The sequence below is a fragment of the Chelon labrosus genome, assembly GCF_963514085.1.
Source record: "Chelon labrosus genome assembly, chromosome: 17".
In the NCBI taxonomy this organism is placed as follows: domain Eukaryota; kingdom Metazoa; phylum Chordata; class Actinopteri; order Mugiliformes; family Mugilidae; genus Chelon; species Chelon labrosus.
Genome location: NC_140350.1, coordinates 15,152,642 through 15,171,799, shown reverse-complemented (window position 1 = coordinate 15,171,799; position 19,158 = coordinate 15,152,642). Strand labels below are relative to the sequence as shown.

The 19,158-nt window shown below is 43.0% G+C and overlaps 1 protein-coding gene across 6 annotated transcripts in view; it reads right to left on the bottom strand.

The window, feature by feature from the left end:
* Positions 1 to 19,158, bottom strand: part of LOC311502746 (transcription factor COE1) — an 81,997-nt gene that overhangs the window by 11,405 nt on the left and 51,434 nt on the right. For 3 of the 6 annotated variants that reach the window (XM_084565106.1, XM_084565108.1, XM_084565104.1), the window contains 5 exons: positions 16,346 to 16,427; positions 15,381 to 15,522; positions 14,114 to 14,247; positions 12,232 to 12,358; positions 4,334 to 4,422 (listed from right to left, as the gene is read on the bottom strand). In XM_084565106.1, coding sequence (XP_084421232.1) covers positions 4,334 to 4,422; positions 12,232 to 12,358; positions 14,114 to 14,247; positions 15,381 to 15,522; positions 16,346 to 16,427 — 574 coding nt within the window. The remainder of the gene's footprint in view (positions 1 to 4,333; positions 4,423 to 12,231; positions 12,359 to 14,113; positions 14,248 to 15,380; positions 15,523 to 16,345; positions 16,428 to 19,158) is intronic. The other 3 variants (XM_084565107.1, XM_084565109.1, XM_084565105.1) reach the window with 1 other exon arrangement.

Here is a 19,158-nt window from a genome sequence, read left to right as displayed (position 1 = left end):
CAGCTTCGAGGAAATGTTGGATTATATGCTCTACTTGTTTTTAAAATGATTTTTTACAACTCTCACGGTCTCATGGCGCCGCTTTACGGAGCGGTTGGCATGGCAGCTGGTAGCCATTATGTCACATACTGTTTCTATGGCATCAAATAACAAACTAAGATGAAACACATGCAAACAAATGACACCTGAACATGCACCAACATTATATTAACTACCTAAAATGACAGAAACCATCCTTGAGATAAAATTATTTGATGTATATTTTAGTGTTTCAGTTTGGCGCAAGTCCCGCCCACTAACATGGAGGGGGTGGAGCTTATGACCTACACTGCAGCCAGACACCAGGGGGAGCTCTACATGCTTAAGCTTCAATTTTGAGAAGCTGTTTTGCTGTCCATCTTTATACTGTCTATGGTCTGGACCAATAAGACTACAGCATGATTGAATGGATAACTAATTTTATTCACTTTTTCTAAGCCCGTACAGAGATCTCTGATAGATCCCCTCAAAAGCTGCTGGCAGGGGTCTGGCTAGTGCAAATGGTGCAGAGCACACCACTAAAACTAGGGCCACATGCACAAACCAATGGCTTGACACCAATCAATGGCCAACCATCAACTTGGTGTGCCATGACCTAAAGAGCAGCGTGTAAACTGATGGTTCATTGTCAACAAAAACTTTCAGTTTCAGGTAATTTACTCAGAATCAAGAGTCGAGATTCTTACATTTTGAATATTTAACCCATGAAAATATTCTTTATCATAATCAGGAGAAACAAAAACAAGACAAACATCACAGAATAGTCCCTGAATCACTACAACAAAAGGACCAAAGTGCCAGACAGTTCCTTTTAACTTAAAAGTGCTTCTCGTCAGTTTTGAATGAACCTGTATGTGTCTTTAGGCTTCACTGTGTACAGTATGTGCACATATGGAAAGATGCTGAAGAGATCATAGTGACACAAACTGGTGTTCATTCATTACAAGCTGAGTACTGGTGTGTGTGTGTGTGTGTGTGTGTGTGTGTGTAGCCGACAAAATCCCCCTGAATGTTCACTGAACAATTATAGAATCGGCTGTCCACTGGTACCGTAATCCTCTCACACACTCCACTGCCCCGTCTGTCTGTCTGTTCCTCTGTCTGTCTGCTCTGTAGTGCTGGCAACAAACTCCCATAATTTCAATAAACGGGCTGATCGATACTTAAGACGAGCAGCCAGGCGTGTGCGTTTGGCGCCGGCCAAAACACCCCAAATATAATCTATAACATCAGCACCCAGACATCACGACTTTCTCTCACAAAAACAGAAGAATATCGCCGCACTGTTCCTACATGCAACCAGCATCCGTATAACAAAGATAAGATAAAGACATGTGCAATCCGTCTCACTCACGCGCGCGCGGTGACTGCTGGTGGGTAGCGGTAATAAAGTCTCGGGGTTCAATCGACCACAAGGCTACACAGTGATGAATTACCAGGCAATGCACACACACACACACACACACACACACACAGTGCACACAAAAACAGTTATGGGAACGTGGGAGGAACTTTGATCTGAACTGAGAGTATCTACAGCATGTCCAACTCTAGGGTTGCATGTTCAGAGATAGTTTAAAAGCTTCCCGTCATTTTTCTGGATCGTTTGGCTCGGAGGAACACAAGGCAGACGGTGGATGCTGAGAGCACCGTCCAAGAAAGACATGAGAGACACGAGCTGAGACGAATAGCAGGCATGATGTGGGATTAGAGACTTTTGAGATTCCTTGGCATTCATTGGCTGCATGATTTCAGAAGTGTCTGGACCATTTTCAGTGATCTTCATAGTGACGCGTCCCTTTGGGCACTTATCATCTCATGTCTCAGTTCTCACGCTCCCTTAAAACTCGGTCTTGATCACATCACGAGGGAAACGCTCTGGAAGTTACTCCATGTTTGCCTCTGTTTAACCTCTGTATCATCTGTTGGTTGAATCCAATCCCAGATCGATGCATCCAGCTACTCTGGTTGCATTTGCAGCAGCTCGACTGTTCTCATCGCAGCTTTGCCTGGAAACATCTTGTGTGACATCATGTTGCTTATAATAAACTTTAGCGGTTATCCAAGAAAGTAAGAAATAAGAAGTGTTGTTTTTAATGTTTTCTTTTTGGTGGATTGGGGATTTATCTTAAATGTGTTCGTTTGTTTTATTTTACCTGACAAGCATCAGCCACAAAAGCATCAAAATAGAACAAACCAGCTAAAGTGACTAAATAGTTAAGCAGCAACCTCTTCCTCATTCCATCATCGCTTCCAAAAACATTACAGAAAGATGGAAGAATGATGTTAATAAGGTGTGTAATCGTGTGATCATGCAGTGTGCGTTTGTGTGTGTGTTTATTCGCAAGAAGACACAAGAAGTGAGTCTTCTCTGACTTTGCAAGAAGGTGGAACTGATGTCACACAAACCTCATTTCCTGCACGGATGTTTTCGCTTTTTGGATTTATTGTAAGCTCTAAAATAGGACAGGTCTGCTCACAGAGCAAAGCTTTAAGAAGAGTTAAATTTGACTTAATTCCTCTGCTCCATCTCTGACTCTTACACAGCCTTTTGTACAATTATAATAAGTTGTGTGTATGAAAAGTATTAGTTGATACAAAATTTGGCCAAACAGTCTTTCAGACGAAAGTTAATATCAAAATTGCCTGTATGATGTATACAGTACACACATTTTCATTTGAGAGGACCCTGTCTTATAAGAGAAAACTTTTCGCACATGCCTCCCCAGAGTCTTATTCTCTAAAAGAAAGACTCACTACGTCCTCAAAGTTTGCAGCAAATACCTCTTTTCAAAGGAAAAGCAAAATTGAACTGGAAGACATTACAGGGACAAACTTGATGGAGGTCATGTTCCTGGACGGGCCAACAACGATGAATAAGTTCCTTTTTTCTGATGCTGCGACCCCTGACAGACAAAACAGGCAATATTTGTGCATAATGACAACCGCATGAATACGGCCGGGGAAGCAGCGCGGTTACGGTGCACGGTCAGGGCTCAGCATGACCATGTGGTTATGGTTAAATAAAAGGTGTCGCACAGTTCAGTCTCCTGCTTAAAGTTTATTTTCTGTTTTGTTTAAAATGTGCTGCGTTGGCTCTGACGCCTGGCAACATATTATCTGTGAGCCCTGGAATCATCCAGTATGGACATCATTCCTTGGATCCTGCCACTGAAATTAATCATTTCTTACCTAATCTGTTAACATCATTTATCACAACCTTGTACCTTGTCTAAACCAACCAAAGTGTAACACATCCATACTTCAGCTTTTCAGTCCAAATCTGGCTTTTAGTTATAACTGTGTCATTGTATTGCAGCAACTGAGGCAGCTTTCTTCTTGACTGAAGGTTCCTACACCAGTTCCACAATGATCTCATTATTGTTTGACAAGAGTATTTACTATGATGAACAATTCAGCACACACAAAGTGAAGGCAGTGAACCCATTTAGGTGTGAAGTTTGTGCGTCTGCTGTATTGAATGTGTTCCCACAGTGATAATGAACACTACACGAAATTGCTAACACATGTGCAATCCAAGGGTGTGGGCACGACAGTGATGAAATCACAGCTCCACCACATCATCACTTCATGACCAGCGCCCAGTCTTTCATGATGTCACGGCAAAGGCAGCCAATCCTGGATCAGCTCCATTAGGAAAAGGCGAGCCAATCAACGGCAGCTGTTTACAAGGTCGTGACCTTGCTGTCGCGAATGCGCAAATTCAAATCTGAACCACGTCGACTCGGTGAGCTCGCCAAACACGCACACTCCGTCCTGCATGTACGGCTCGAGATGACAGGGCTTGGTATCAAAGTGGAGCTCATCGTTTGGTGCTAATTGTTCACATGTGCCGATGCTTAAACGCTCGGCTTGATCTGCAGCTGATAAACAAATAATCAGATATGACTCTCTGATCTGGAAGAGATTCAAATGCTCAGCCTGTAAACGGGGGTTAAGCGGCTCACGCACATGGAGTTCATGAAGAGGTAAATGCGCAACCCACAGGAGATTTGAAAACACATATTCCGCTCAGAAATATGAAAACAACACAAGCAAAACAAACAAATAGAACATGAACGCAACATAATTTGCTCTAGTGCTCTGACTTTACATGTGCACATCGCTGCTGGCTTGTTCTTTGATAGCAGAGCAACTCAGTGGATTTCAACGTATCTAAGAACGTGCACCTTTGAAGAGCTTCAGTATCTGCCGTTTCAAGTGTCCTTTAAGTAAGGCCCGAGCCTTTTTAGAGTCATCAGATAAATTTGCGAAACGTGACATGTTTTGTTACCTTTGGCAGCCTCTCGGGGTCGCCAGGGTGCCGAGGGATGACCTTCTGAAGCCTCTGGAAACCGTAGTCGATGGTTGGTTCATTCAGTGCTGCAGAGGAAAACAGAAAGTCGGGGGAGTGAGTAAAACAGAAACTTCCTGGAAATGCCTGGAAGCAGTCCCATCTTCGGTTCTGGCATCATGTTGCCGTCGCAGGTGGAAGAATTTATATCAGAACGCCGTCAGAACTTTTGTGCTTCACGTTACACCTGCAATAACAGAGCTTTGTTTGCTCACTCAGGGGCGGCAGAATGAAGCTGCATTCACAACCACGGCTGATTATCAACGTTTGAGTTCATGAGACGAACTTGGATGCGTACGAGAGTGCACATTCAGCAGAAGCTGAGCAACATAATCATTCCTTGGGGGTTGTGTTTGTTTCCAACTAACACCGATACACCCTCTATTTGGCTCTGACTTTGTCTCAAGCAACCCCTGAAGGAAACATCAGGCTCCTCAGCTGCTAAATGCTCCACTATGTTTTCTAGTCAGTAACTAACTTTGTCAACAAGTGGAGAGAATGAGTTACTGATGACTGCAGAGTTCATGTCTCAATATCAATATTTATTAGATACTTGAAGAGAGTTTCCATAATCCCAAGTGCTTCAGAATATTGAGACCTATTCACTACTTCCTTTAAGCGAAACACAAACTTGTGTGATAAGATTTTCCACCAGCCTTTCACTATTTCCACCATCTGCTGTTTCCTGAAACTTCTGCTTTGTTTTTCCATGCTCAACCTCTTTGTACGATCCAACGCAACCTTGCTGATTTCCAACAAAATCCCATTGGTGTCATATATTGTAAAATGTGGAGCAAGAAGAGACTGACCAATGAGCCTTGAGAGGAAAAAATCAAAACAAAACAAAACAAAGCTGACTCTTGCCTCTCTTCTTGAGTCTTTAGGAAAATCCGGGACTTTTCCAGCAAGTATGTACATTTAAATATCATGTGAAAGCATGATTAATCAAATATAGCAACAGCTTCCAATCCTACACTTCACCATCCTTCTCAGCCGTACTGATTTCTGCTGATTAACGCATCAGGCAGCTGTCTCGAGTTAGAGCCTCAAAAAGAATTCGGTGTTAAAATGTTACATGCTGAGCTTTTACTGCAGTTGTCGCCGGTGCTCATCGCAAGCGTGCACACATGATAAACAGACTCAAAATCACAACATCTGTGGCAGCCAGCAGGAGGGATTTGACTGGTGAGGAGAGAGGATGACATCCCATTTTGTGACATTTTGTTCCCAAGCACCACGCTGGTATCTAGTAGTTTTTTTTTTTTTTTCGTTCTTTTTTTGTTGTAAAACTGGGTTGGAAAATAATGAACCTGCTCAGCGTGATCTCTACGAGCCGACAGAAGCCTGGAGGTTAGAGAGGCAGGCTTGTGACTGAAAGGTCGACAGTTCAAAGTCTGGCTGGGAAACTGTAACTGAGGAAACTGTATCTTTCAACAGCTACCGTGGAGATTCCCTCAAAGCAGAACGCTCTAAAAATAAATTAAAAATTAATAATTCTCCACCAGATGTGATGTAAAGCTGTGGCATTAAGCTGGAAATGTGATAAAAATGTGATGTGTTTATAATCGATGATGCAGACAGTCGAGTTTGCTTCCTGATGGGGACGCTACATGTCCTGGTTAAAGGGGAACTACTGTTTTTTACAACCTGGACCTTATTTCTAGCATAAAATACCATCATTTACTCACCCATATAACTTTGTAGTCGTTTGTGAGATATTTAGATCAGCGTATATCCATATAGTGGGAGTGACTGGGGCACCGAAACGCAGCCTCTAAATAACACATTATCTGTTGCGAAACTCGTTCATTTAACCAACATTTTGTTATCGTACGCTAGTGCTATTCCCCGTTGAGTCCGGAGTTACCTGTTATCATCATCTGGTAGGTTGACCTACAGACCCCAGATGATGTCTTCTGTCCTGGATGATGTCATCTCTGAGCACCATACGCACCCGTGACGGTCAGCCTGTATACCTGTAATTTGCTACTGCTAGTTTTTTGCAACATGGCTGAATATTTTTCCGACTCTGAGGTTGTGGACAAACCATAGCAAATTACAGGTAAACAAGCTGACCGTCGCGGGTGCGTGAGGCGCTCAGAGATGGCAGGTAACGCGTTATTTAGAGGCTGCGTTTCGGTGCCCCAGTCACTCCCACTATATAGATATAAGCAGATCTAAATATCTCCCGAACGACTACAAATGACGCAAAAGTTATATGGGTGGGTAAACGATTGTATTTTATGCCAGAAATAAGGTCCAGGTTGTAAAAAACAGTAGTTCCCCTTTAAGTTACCTTTTACCTGTAAAAAAACATTACAGTTGATGAGCAAGACAAGCAAATGACGGGTATCCTCGCAGTCCTTTGTCCTTCCTTAAAACTTTACTTTAAAAATGAAAATGCAATAATGTGGATGTAGTGTCAGTTGCCTATGTCCTGCCAGAAGTTAAGCTGTTGAAGCTTGTGCAGGGGACCTATTTGTCAGTCTGTAAAAAGTTACGTCACCTCAATTCACCATCTGTGGAACATACAATGACGGGAATCTCATTTAAACTTTACAAAGAACTGAAAAAGTACATTTGATGTTAAGTTCAATATTGATATTTTGCACTGTTTTTTGTCAATGTTACCCTGTGCAACTGGGACATTTTGCTTGTGTCAAACATATAATTCGAGTTGCATGTCACTGATATGCGTCAGACTGATGTTAAAGCCAGATCAGCTCCAATGAAAGTATCATTGTTAAATATAACTTGAAGTAAATGACATAATTTAGAAAAGATGACCCTTTTACACTGGTTCTGTTGTCTTGAATTGTCGTGATCAGTGGTAGCAGCCTCGTGATGGAGTGCCGATTGTTAAATGCTCCATGCAAATGTGCAGGGATGGATAGACCTGGTGGAGAACCTAATGGTGTCAAAAGCGTTCGTATGATAATAACACTGCAGGTGTAATCTAAAGGGTTTTAAAGAACGCTCAGTGTTCCCTTTAATGTTCCAATTACGTTCCTGTACAGTCTTTATCCAATTTATACGTCAGTCAAGCTCTGAAATGTCTGTCAGTCAGAGTGACGGTTTAAAGGATTTTGTGTGTCAGCATATGCATTTTTGTATACGTCTTCAATCCATTGTTGAATGCATTAGCTGTTGCAAGTGTGTGTATGTATGTGAGAGCGAGACTGATGGAGAGAGTAAGACGCAGACAGAAGTAGAGAGGTTATGTTAGATGAATATATATGTAGGTGTGGGCTGCAGCTGGGCGTGTGTGTGTGTGTGTGCACGATGTCCAAGTGTGCAGCTGCAGTGATATCTGGTACTTTCCACAACCAGCGCTGATAAATTACTTGCAGCTGAAAATGTTGTGTTGTTTTGTAGTTTCTTTTAGCATGTGTGCGTGCGTGTGTGTGTTTGAGATATATGTCTGTTTTATTATCACATCACACCCAAGTTTCTGGTTTCTGTTACGTCCTAAACTACTCAATTTGTTAGCAACATAGCTTCATAAATTGCGAGCTGTAAAAACACCAGATGTTAGACTGTCTTGGACAATACTTCCCCCTGCTCCGAGGAAATTTTCCGGACACGTTATGACTTTATGATTCATATATGATAATTATGTGAACATCACCGAGCGGTCGGGGAGGAAGTAAATCAAGAACAGGACACGAGGCCAAAGGGAAAAAACTGAGAAGCGAAAGAAGGAAAATAAGTGAAATTCAGGTGAGAGGAGAGAGCATGTGTTCATCCATCCAAAAAAAAAAAAAAGAGAACGAAAGGAAGAAAAAAAAAAACTCAGTCATGGTTGAGAAAAACAAAAATTTCAAAAACAGCTGCCTAACAGTCGGTGGGATATCAACTGTCAGAATTAACTGCCAGTGTCAGATTCGCACTCTGTACATCTCTGGAGACGTTTAACCGAACGGCATTATAACACACACACGTACAAAACAGGATGACTTACAGTGGTTTCGGTGCCTGAAGTGACTCCAACTGACTCGTTATTAATAGAAAAATGTGTGTTTCTATAGACGCCGAATGGTGGGTGTTTATGGATTTTTGTGGCTCTGGTGCATATGAGCAGCAATGTACAGTATGTGTATGTGCACCCGAAACGATTTCTACGGCGGTTTCTTTCCGCAGAGAAACAGAAATAGTATCAGAGCAGTCATCCCATTGATTACTCATCGGCTTTAAGAGGCACTGGTTATATCAGCCGAGGTGCACTCACTATAGAAACACTAATAGGCAGACCATACGCAGACCCTAGCGCCGTAGCCTGACGTGCACCTCCCCAGAAATGTAAGGTCATGGCGACGCAGACCGCAGAAAGTCTGACTAAGGAGATTCAAAGCTTTTGCACGACTCGTCTTCGTCGAAAGTTTCAGTTGCCATTGTTGAATGTGAAGCAGGAAGGAGAAATTAACCGGCACAAAAGACACAACGGCAACTAGCGTTTGGGTGGCCCACAAGTACAAATGGCTCGCACCGACGTAGACTACGTGCGTAGGTTGCGCCGTCTAGTCCCTCAGAGGTATAAACTGCACTTCACACCCACGAACACAAAACAATAAAGGAGTCTCCAGTCTCGGTCAGTTTATGGCACATCTGAAGAACAAACTGAAGAGTCTCCCACAAGTCTACTTCAACAAGTCCTTCTATTCACAAATTCTGAAAATGTCCATAGACGTGTTCTCATCTCAAATGTATGCAAACATCAAGAAGATGAGAGCTGAATAGATGATCTGGTGACACTGACGCTCGAACCTGCTTCTTCTTGACTGATTCTGGCAGCCCATCTCAGCGTGAATCCCTCCTGCTCTCCTTCACCTCCCTCCCTCCTCCTCCTCCTCCTCCTCCCTCTCTTCTGCTTCATCCCCTCCTTCCTCTTCCTTAACTACACCTTCTGCCACTTTCATCCATCCATCTATTCTTCCATCACTCCTCCTCCTCCTCCTCCCTGTTTCTTCCTCTCAGAGTCCAGAGCTGCCATTGGATCAATACTCATTGAAGTTTCATGAGGACAGACCATCCACTCCTGTTTCACAATAAAATGTGAACAGATGAGGCAGAGGGGGGGAAAAAAAAAGAAAAAGAAAAGGCGAAGAATGAAAACTATATGTCTAACGTTTCTTATGTGGATTTGTTATATGTTTTTTTTTTTTTCTTTTTCTAGGTCTGTTTTGGTGGCATTTAAACAAAAGACTGCGCAGAAGAGAAAGGAAATGGGGGGTTGAGGGAGCGGGGAAGGGAGAGAAAAAGGGTGAAGCTGAAAGGACAGTAGGGGTTGATGTAAAAGGAGAAGAAGAAGAGGAGGAGGAGGAGGAGTAAGAGAAGAGGAGGTGTGGTGATATTGATTCTCTGGCCAGCCAGCAGTTCAATACCACTGAATTATTGCTTCATTCTTCCCCTTATGAGATGAGATCTCTTTCTCTGTAGCTCGTCTTCTCCGTGTGACTTTTCTGCGCGTTTGTCTGCGTGTGTGTACGTACATGTGTGATTCTGCATGTGCGTGTCGGTGTATGTGTGATCCACTTATGAGCGGATCAATACTTTACAATCTGCTTCTTAAAAGTCCACATTTCTTGCTCTCGTTTTTTATGGTCCTCCCTTTTTTTCCCCCCGTCTCTCTCTTCCTCTATATTTCAATCACTTATTCTCCCCTCTGTGCCTTCAAACTAAAAGTTGAATAGCTCAGAAATATTTTCTCAGCTTTCTTTCACTAAAAGTTTCTTTTCCCCAGCTGAGCTGCAGCATGGACCTCCTTATGCAGCTGCACCGATGATAAATCAGCTCTATATGCGTGTGTGTGCGTGGACACATGTGTGTTTATAATGCCAGTGTGTGTGCAAGCATTTATTGATTGTCACTTTGTACCATTGTGTGTTTATAGGAGTGTGTGATGTCGAGAATGTTAATTTTTCCCATCAGGCAGATGAAGCAGCCATACGGCACCATGTGTATGTGTGTGTATTGAGAGTGTGTGTGTGTGTGTGGTAGACCATCTGTTTACCAGACAACTCACCATCTTTCCCTCATATCACTCTGATTTACAATTACTTTCAACTCCTGCCCCTGTTTGAAAGTGTGTGTGGTACGTTGTGTAAGACACGACCCCATGCAAGTGCGGCTTTGTGTCTGTTTACGCGTGCGCTCGCTGCCGCGCGTGCGCGCTCACCAGCATGTTTAATTGCTCGGTCCTTACACCCAGAGGCTACCACAGCCAAGGCACTGAAAAACCGCAACAGCCAATCAGCTTTCACCGCCGCGACCTTTCACCAGAGACTTCCAGAAAGGAGCCGACCTTGAGGCGGGGTCAGGCAGCCGCAGCAACGGATCGCGTTTCCCGGGTCACATGTTGAAACGATCAGCCAATCGCGGGGTCACGGGGGGTCACCTCTGCCCAATAGGAGGAGCAGTTAGACGCCAGACGGACCAATTACCAGTCGGCTAGCCTCAGGGTCAGACCAAAAAGATGTTTTGGCTGAATAACATTGAAGTGGGCGCGCTGGCCGATTACCTTTGTCTGTTCAAAGAAACCACCATTCAAAAAAAAACAAAACAACACCACTCGATACAACTCTTACCGAAACTTGACGTCTCAGTCTTTCAAACTTTGTAAAGACGTAGCCTAACAAAAACAATATTTTCAGTGTATTGAGCATTGTTCTTCTTTCTTGTGGTGACTGCACTTTCCAGAAAAACACTGGGCAATAAACCAACACACTGTCACAGTCTTTTTCCTCGTATTTTACAATCTGCACTGAGCCCCAATAGGTGGAACTATTTCCTTGGTCTAGAAAGTGTTCAGCTTCTTCTTTTCTTTATTTCTTTTTTTTAGTATTGTTAATATTATTCAATACAGGTCACACTTTGTTTTGTTCAAGGATTCTACGTATATATATATATATTATTTTTTTAACAGGAAATGTTAAAGGAAATGTTCACGAACGCCACAATAAAAACCAACAGTTTAATCACGGTATGTTTTTTTTTTTTTTTTTTTACCTTCATTGATCAGGTTTAAATCCTCATTTTTATCTTGGCGTCATTAAATGTCCTGTACCCCAAAGAATTTCTACAGGAGCCATTTAATTTATTTTTCCTTCCCCCTCTCTCGTTGAATGACGTCAGCAAGTTATAGTGTGATGGAGCCATGTTGAGCGGATCAATACCAGACATCACATCACCTCCGTCCAGTTTCCACATATATGTACGAAACGAACAAACACACACACACACACACACACACACAGAGAAACGTGATTTCTTCTACTTCTCCTTCCTCTTCCTCTCGGTTAAGCAGGAAAACGCTCATTCACAGTCAACAATCCGGTCAGAAATCACACGCTCCTTTCCAACATTGCGTGTGTGCTCAGTGTGCTCAGTGTGTGTGTGTGTGTGTGTGTGTGTGTTGGTAAACTGGGTGTTCTGGATGATTTCACTAATAGTTTCAGTATGGAGAGCTATAAAGAGCAGACTGTTTAATTGTAGCTGGTTTTAACGAGCCTCTGATTATGGCAACATTCTAACGAGTGTGGGTCGTTAATGTTGACTAATCTACAGTCATTAGTTCAACACTGTCTGGCCTGAGAGTGAACTGCAGCTCATAGACGCTAGTATTCACACACACACATGCACACACAGCCTCCCTCTCTCTCTCTTTCCCTCTCTCTCTCTCTTGCTCTTATATGTGCAAACACACACTTCCAAAAACCAACCATGAGAAATGAAACTTGCCGTTTTACAAATTACAAGAAGAAAAAACACAAATACATGCTTCAATCAAGAACCGGTTCGTGTGTGATCGTGCAATATGCGTGTGCGAACTGCGGACATACCTGTGTATATAAACCTTCCCGGTGTGCCTTTGCAGAACTGTTTGGATTTGTAAGACAGAGTGACCTCTACGACCCCGGGGATGTGTCTGGGAGGCGTCTGGACCCGGATGGCATGCGGCGTAATCAGCTAGGGAGGCAAGAAAAGGGCGGCCGAGAATCAGTACACAAAAACACCTGCTGGGAGCGACATAATGTAGTTTTCTGCATCAGCGCAGTGCACCATTTTGGGTCTTGATTTCATGTCGCCAAGTTTCTCTTTACAGTGCATTAAAGGACATCTGCAGCAAACAGCCTTTAAGAACTGATTTGTGTTCGATAATGTTTTAAACAAGCTTCGCTGCTGTAACGTGCTGCACGTGCGGTAAAATTAACCTCCACACCCTGAATTGACTTGATTTCACGCATGTGATGTTTGCAGGAAACTCATTTCCTTTATATATTTTAGTTAAGTAGATACTCTTACATCCAACAGTGGCTGAGAGAGCACAGAGGGCTGCAACTTGCAAATAGACAAAACACAACCAAATCAAGTACTGCATTTCATCAGATTATTTAAACTGATAATGGCTAACGAAAAGAAATGGCTTATAAGGAGTCATCCTGCAATCAGGATGTAAATAAATAAACAAAAAACAAGCAAAACATTCAGCTCATTTGCCAAAAAGCAAATGTCAGCAACTCCAAAAGTCATGAGGCTTTTCATTTTGAGGTCCACTGCAAACATTTTTATTGTCATTTGCTCTACTTGCATTGCTGTGTCTATATTTACTCTTGCTGTGTGTATTTACAGTACACGTGTCAACCTGAAGAAGACGTTTTCTTAATTTGCTTGTGTTTTGCCTGTTTGCATGTCTCTTCTTTAGTTACAGCGTCCAGTATCATGATTCTTTACTCTGATCTTCTTATGTGTGCCCTATGGGCTCATCTGAAATGACCAAACATTTAGTATGCTGCAGAAATACATACTGACAAGCCTCTATAATTAAAATCTGATTCCCCAGCATCTGTGTTGATACCCGGTGGAAAACTAATCGTTAAAAGCTGCATGTGACAAATACTGACACATTCTTTCATGGAAGATCTTCCAAAATGGCTTTCACCATTTGGCCAAGGTTTGCAAAAAAAAACTCCGTAAGCAGAAGGGAGAGATCCAGACAAACAGAACTTGGCAAACGTGCAATCGCTTTCCCGCCCATCAGACTTTTTCATACTGTGTTCTCCTCCTTCAGAATCAATAATCAGGTTGAGTGCAAATGAAACATTTGGTTGGCCGAAATCCATTCGAAGCCAGTCTGAGGAACGCCAAGAGAGCTGAGTCAGTTTGAACTGAACTGAGACTCTGTACACATGTTAGTGTGTGTAAGTGCGGCTCTCAACACTGTAAACAAACCCCTCAGCTCTTAACTCTCTCTCTCACGCACACACACATCCATGCATGCCAGCATGCACACACACACAGACTCTGTTGTTGTTGGATGGGAGCCACGGTCGCTCGGCACACACGGTGAGTGGAGTCAGAAGACAAATAAACATTCTGTAGAGGAGTGGAACTGGGGAAAAGTATGATAGTGAGCTCTGTATGTGTGTGTGTGTGTGAGCATTAAGCCGATGGTTATCAAAATCTGCTGATTGGATCAGTATTCCAGAAAGAGACAGAGGGAGTGTGGGTGCGGAAGGTAGAGGGGGCGGCAGCCGCTCGTTGGTGGGGACTCATTAGAGAGGCAAAACTCATTACAACACACATGCACTTGATCACATGCAGTTAAGAGCCTGACCATGAAGAAAAGTATGTTTTCATATTGAATTACTTCCAACGGCGCAAGGGCAAAAGCTCACAGTTGAGGGTTTGAAACAACACCGGGACGACTGCGGGTAAACTGACCTCGCTCCAAACCAGCATGGTACCGAAGATAACCTGGAGACCGTCGAAGAAGTTGTCTCCTATGATGATGACCGTAGCACCACCCGTGGTCCACCCCTCACTGGGACTGATGGCTTTAATGCAGGGAGCTGCTCCTAGTGCGAAAGATCACGGCAAAGAGAGAAGGGGGAAAAAAGCAATTATTACCTCATCGTTGGCATTTTAATCTGCATCAGAACAAAACCCCCCGTTCGCCTCTGACGCGTGGAATTTTAATCGACGAGTCGCGGTAATAGAAAAACATTTGTTCGCTTTAAACAACCAATCAGTCTCAGAACAGGGAGGGAAATCTGGCTGGAAGCGTTTTCCTCCCTGTTGCATCTGTACCTCATAATTCTTCACGCTACACCCTTGGATTCTGGCCGTGATCCAGATCATCACACTTATGCACTGAATACAAGGCAATTCAAAAGTCCTTTTCATTTGGTCCTTGAGAGGAAACAAGTGCTGAACTTTGATTTTCAGCTTTTAGCTTCTTTTATTTTCGATTTGAAGCATTGTTTGCGAAATTTCTAAGGACGTTGAAGCAATCGATTGCACATTAAAGTCCTGGAAGGAGCATATTGTGAGAATAACGGAAATTACTAAACATCAAGGCTATTTAAAATCATTAGACACCGTTGAAACGTCAACTTTATGAACCTCTTATGTTATGCAGTGTGGTTTCAGAGCACCATTTTGACATTTGTTTGTTTATCCAAAAGCTTGACTGATATGAGATTATAGCTGCTCATTTTTTAAAGTAATTAAATGACATTGATAAAAAAAAAAAAACACACACAGACGGTTTGCCATGCGTCACATTACTTCAAACAGAATGGATTCGGTCGGCTTATGTCACTTCGATGTTGAGTATTGTGTGTGTAAGCTCACATGATCCAATCCCACAACACAACAAAAGCTTGTCTGTCAAAAAGCAGCTCTCGTCGTAGTCTAAGTGAAAGTGTGATTATCAGCGTTCAGCTGAATTACACCCTTTAGTCTGGGTTTGTTTATGAAAAAAAGAAAAGATGATATTAAACCTAGCAACACACACACACACACAGAGTACCACACCATGAATTGTTTGAGTGTGTGTGTGTGTGTGTAGTGGGTTGGATTAGCCAGATGGAGGGGCAGGAATCACCTGATAGGATTAAACCATCAACCATCTGGCGGCCATGCTGCTTACCCTCACACACATTCACGCACACACACACACTAACACTAACACACACTCCTCTGTTACCGTGTTCTAGGTATGACGGCGTTCCTTCCACAGGGTCGAGCCTGCGGGCCCGGCGGCCATGTTTGGAGTTGTTGTGGACGAACATGTTGTCAGAGACTGACAGGACGTGTCCCTCCACGCTCACCGTGGTTGATACAACCACCTGGAGGGAAGCAAGGGGGACGTGAGGAGAAGTGAGGGGTGGAGGAATAAGAAGACGAGGAGACACAAGAGGAAAGAATGGATGAGCAGAAGAGGGAAAGGGAAAAGAAGAGAGAGGAATTACAACGTTGGGGTTCTAGAGATCATTGCAAGGAGTTAAAAGCGTGAAACTGTGAAAAGCTCTTTAAATGTAACCCTTTATCACTGCTATTACCATCACCCTCAACACACACTAAGTCACTGTGACTGTGTGTGCATGTGTGTGCGTCTGTGTCTGTCCTCCTCTGTTCAATAGTTCCTGATGGGTCCGGCCCTTAATTATCTCCCAGGGAAACAGAGCTGTCTTTTCTGGTTCCACTACAATAGCGCTGCACAATTAGAGGCACAGATACCGTCATGCACTTGCCGCCGTGTGACTCTCTGCGTCCCGTCTCTATCGCGCACAGACACACACAAAAGAAATGTGCACACGAGGATAAACGCACACACACATACATGTGCCATAATAGTAATAAATCTATCAGTATCTTCTGGGCGTCCGGTATCTGTACTCGGGCTCAAGTGGCGTCTTCCTGATTGTGTTGCAGCCGAGGAGATAAGGAAATAATAATAACTGCACTGCACAGATACACACTCACACATGTTATTGCGTTTATGTGCTACAGCAACCATTCATTTATGTGTGTTATGTCCACAGAAGACAAAGGGAAAGAGATAAAAAAGACAGAGGGACAGAAAAGCTACGAGAGGTCACGCAATCACACACTAAAGAAAAAGAATAATGAACTGAAGAGAATAAAAAAAAAAAAAAAAAAGTGGTGTACCTGGAACCTCCTCATGTCTCGTGGGTTTCCTGCATTTTTTAAACAGTTCTGGTTGCACTTGAGGAAAAACTTGAGGAAGAATCTGTGGAGACAAAGAGGAAAAGACAATATTTGAGGTTAACTGCTTGACAAGAGAGGCCAGGGCGAACGTGAGCTCAAGCCGAGCACAAACAGATCCCCAAGTACAGATTACATAAATTAATATTTCATACTGTCTGAAAGTCAAAACGAATTTCCTTGTGGAATTTGCTCGCGGATGTGAGGAACAAGCTTTTTGTTCTCAAATCCGGAGCAGCAGCTTTGAAATGGCACATAAACACATTGGATGAACATATGAGAAGAAATGAGGCGCACTCTGGCAACGCTGGTGAAAGAGCTGTGACTGTGAGCCAGTTAAAGTTTCAGAAAATGTTAAGTTTGACCTTCACTTTTATACTTTTGTGAATCCAAACTTTCAAATTCTACACAGAAAACTTTGAAAACAAAGCATCACTCTCCTCTTTCTTTAAAGGGGAACTACTGTTTTTTATAACCTGGACCTTATTTCTGGCATAAAATACGATCGTTTACTCACCCATATAACTTTTGTGTAATTTGTATTGATTCGGAAGATAATTAGATCAACGTATATCCATATAGTGGGAGTGACTGGGGCACCGAAACGCAGCCTCTAAATAACGCATTATCTGGAGTTACCTGTTATCATCATCCGGGGTCTGTAGGTCAATCTAGTTTTTTACAACATGGCTGAATATTTTTCCGATTCTGAGGTTGTGGATGAACCATAACAGTAGCAAATTACAGGTAAACAAGCCGACCATCGTGGGTGCGCGCGGCGCTCAGAGACGACATCATCCAGGTCAGAAGGATGATGGATGATGATAACAGCTAACTACAGACTCAACGGGGAATAGCACTAGCGTACGATAACAAAATATTGGTGAAATGAACGAGTTTCGCGGCAGATAATGCGCTATTTAGAGGCTGCGTTTCGGTGCCCCAGTCACTCCCACTATATGGATATACGCAGATCTAAATATCTCCCAAAGGAATACAAACTACACCAAAGTTATATGGGTGAGTAAACGATCGTATTTTATGCCAGAAATAAGGTCCAGGTTGTAAAAAACAGTAGTTCCCCTCTAAGTCTCGGTTGAAAATGAACTTATTTCTATAAGTTAGCAACTCAGTCCACTGTGACTGTATTTATGTTATGTGATTTCTTAATGTCAACCCTGATGTCAAGTCATTAAAAAAAACGGGGACCTGTTTTAACATTAGGAGTTTGAAACGGGTCCGTATGTCATGGATCTATATTACAGAATAAATCATTGACACACAGATGGCCGTCAACAGCAAACAAACACATCCAGGTTGTGTTTTGGTGTGAGCCAGCTGGCCGGCCTGGCAGAGGCACTCACAAAAATACTAACTCACACGTGTTCATGTTTGCAGCATGTTCATTTGTGTGTGTGTGCGTTACGGCTCCACAAAGCAACACCCTAAAGCACAACCTTTCCTAAACAGTGCACTTGATAAAACCTTTTGTGTCTTCCTCGTTGATTTGACAAAAAAAAACTGTTCATCAACTACCATGACTGCAGACATACCACAAAAACGTGATAGAAATTGAACATTACGAGCTCCATTAACATATTCAGATTGCAGAATTACTGTGTTTCATGAAAGTGTGTCCACTTGTGAGCATTTCACAAGCTTGTATCATCTACTCTCCTCCATTGGCCGAGTCCTGTGCTCCGCTGTTCAAGAGATGACAGGCCTCGGATTGGACCACCAGAACAAAGCAGAGGCGTGCTTATGTGTGTGTGTGTGTGTGTGTGTGTGCAAACATGTACTCCACACGTGTGTGTATGGGAGTGTGTGATGGCGCAGCACAGCCCAGTGGCAGGTCTGAGTGTAAAACTCTGCATTAACGAGCTCAGGCTTCGTTAGAACACCGGCGCTGGGATTCTGCATGCCTAATTATCTTGACCCCCTCACCCCTGGGTGACAGCCTATCACAGCGGAGGACAGCCACGGTGACCCCCGCTGACCTCCCACTGTCTAGTCCTTCTCACAACACTAGCATAGCGTTAACACGACCACCTCAGCTGACCCCCCCGTTGTAGATCTCGGTGTAAAGGAGGCGATTTGGGAGGCTCGTGCACTCCACTGCTCTTCTGCCTGGTGCAAAAGACTAAAGCAGTGGCAGAAGTGTTCATATATATATATATGAGCAATTCTCCTGCAATAAAATGCAACTTATGATAAAAAAAGAAGACTTCCAGGGTCTTAAATTTAAAGCCTTTCATTAATTGGTGCTGCATTTGGGACAAAGTACATAATATTTAATGGAGAATGAACTATCAAGAAGGACAGAATAGTAGAGTAAGGTTTCAGGGCCTCAAGATATAATAAACTGATGCACTGATCCAATGTGCTGGATGGGTTTTGGAGACAAAACAGACCTTATCGAGCAAATCACCTCCCTGCAATGACGTGACAAAGTTCACTTCCAGTTTTGTTGTGATTGTCTGCTGCACACAAAGTACTGGTGAGTCAGTTTTCATGGACACGGTGATCTGGCGTCACGTTACCTAATATGAAAACATTTCAAATGAGTTCCACCCAGTGAGGTATAGAGACTGGAACATGGGCGTTTACATCAGCAGATACTTGATGTGAGCCGTCACCATTAGGATTAGAAGAGAAAGGGTCTGACTGTTAAATTTGTGTAATAAAAGTCTTGCATCAGATGTTAAACAAATCTCCTATATACCGTGTACGCCTTATCTAAATATGCCTGAATTTCC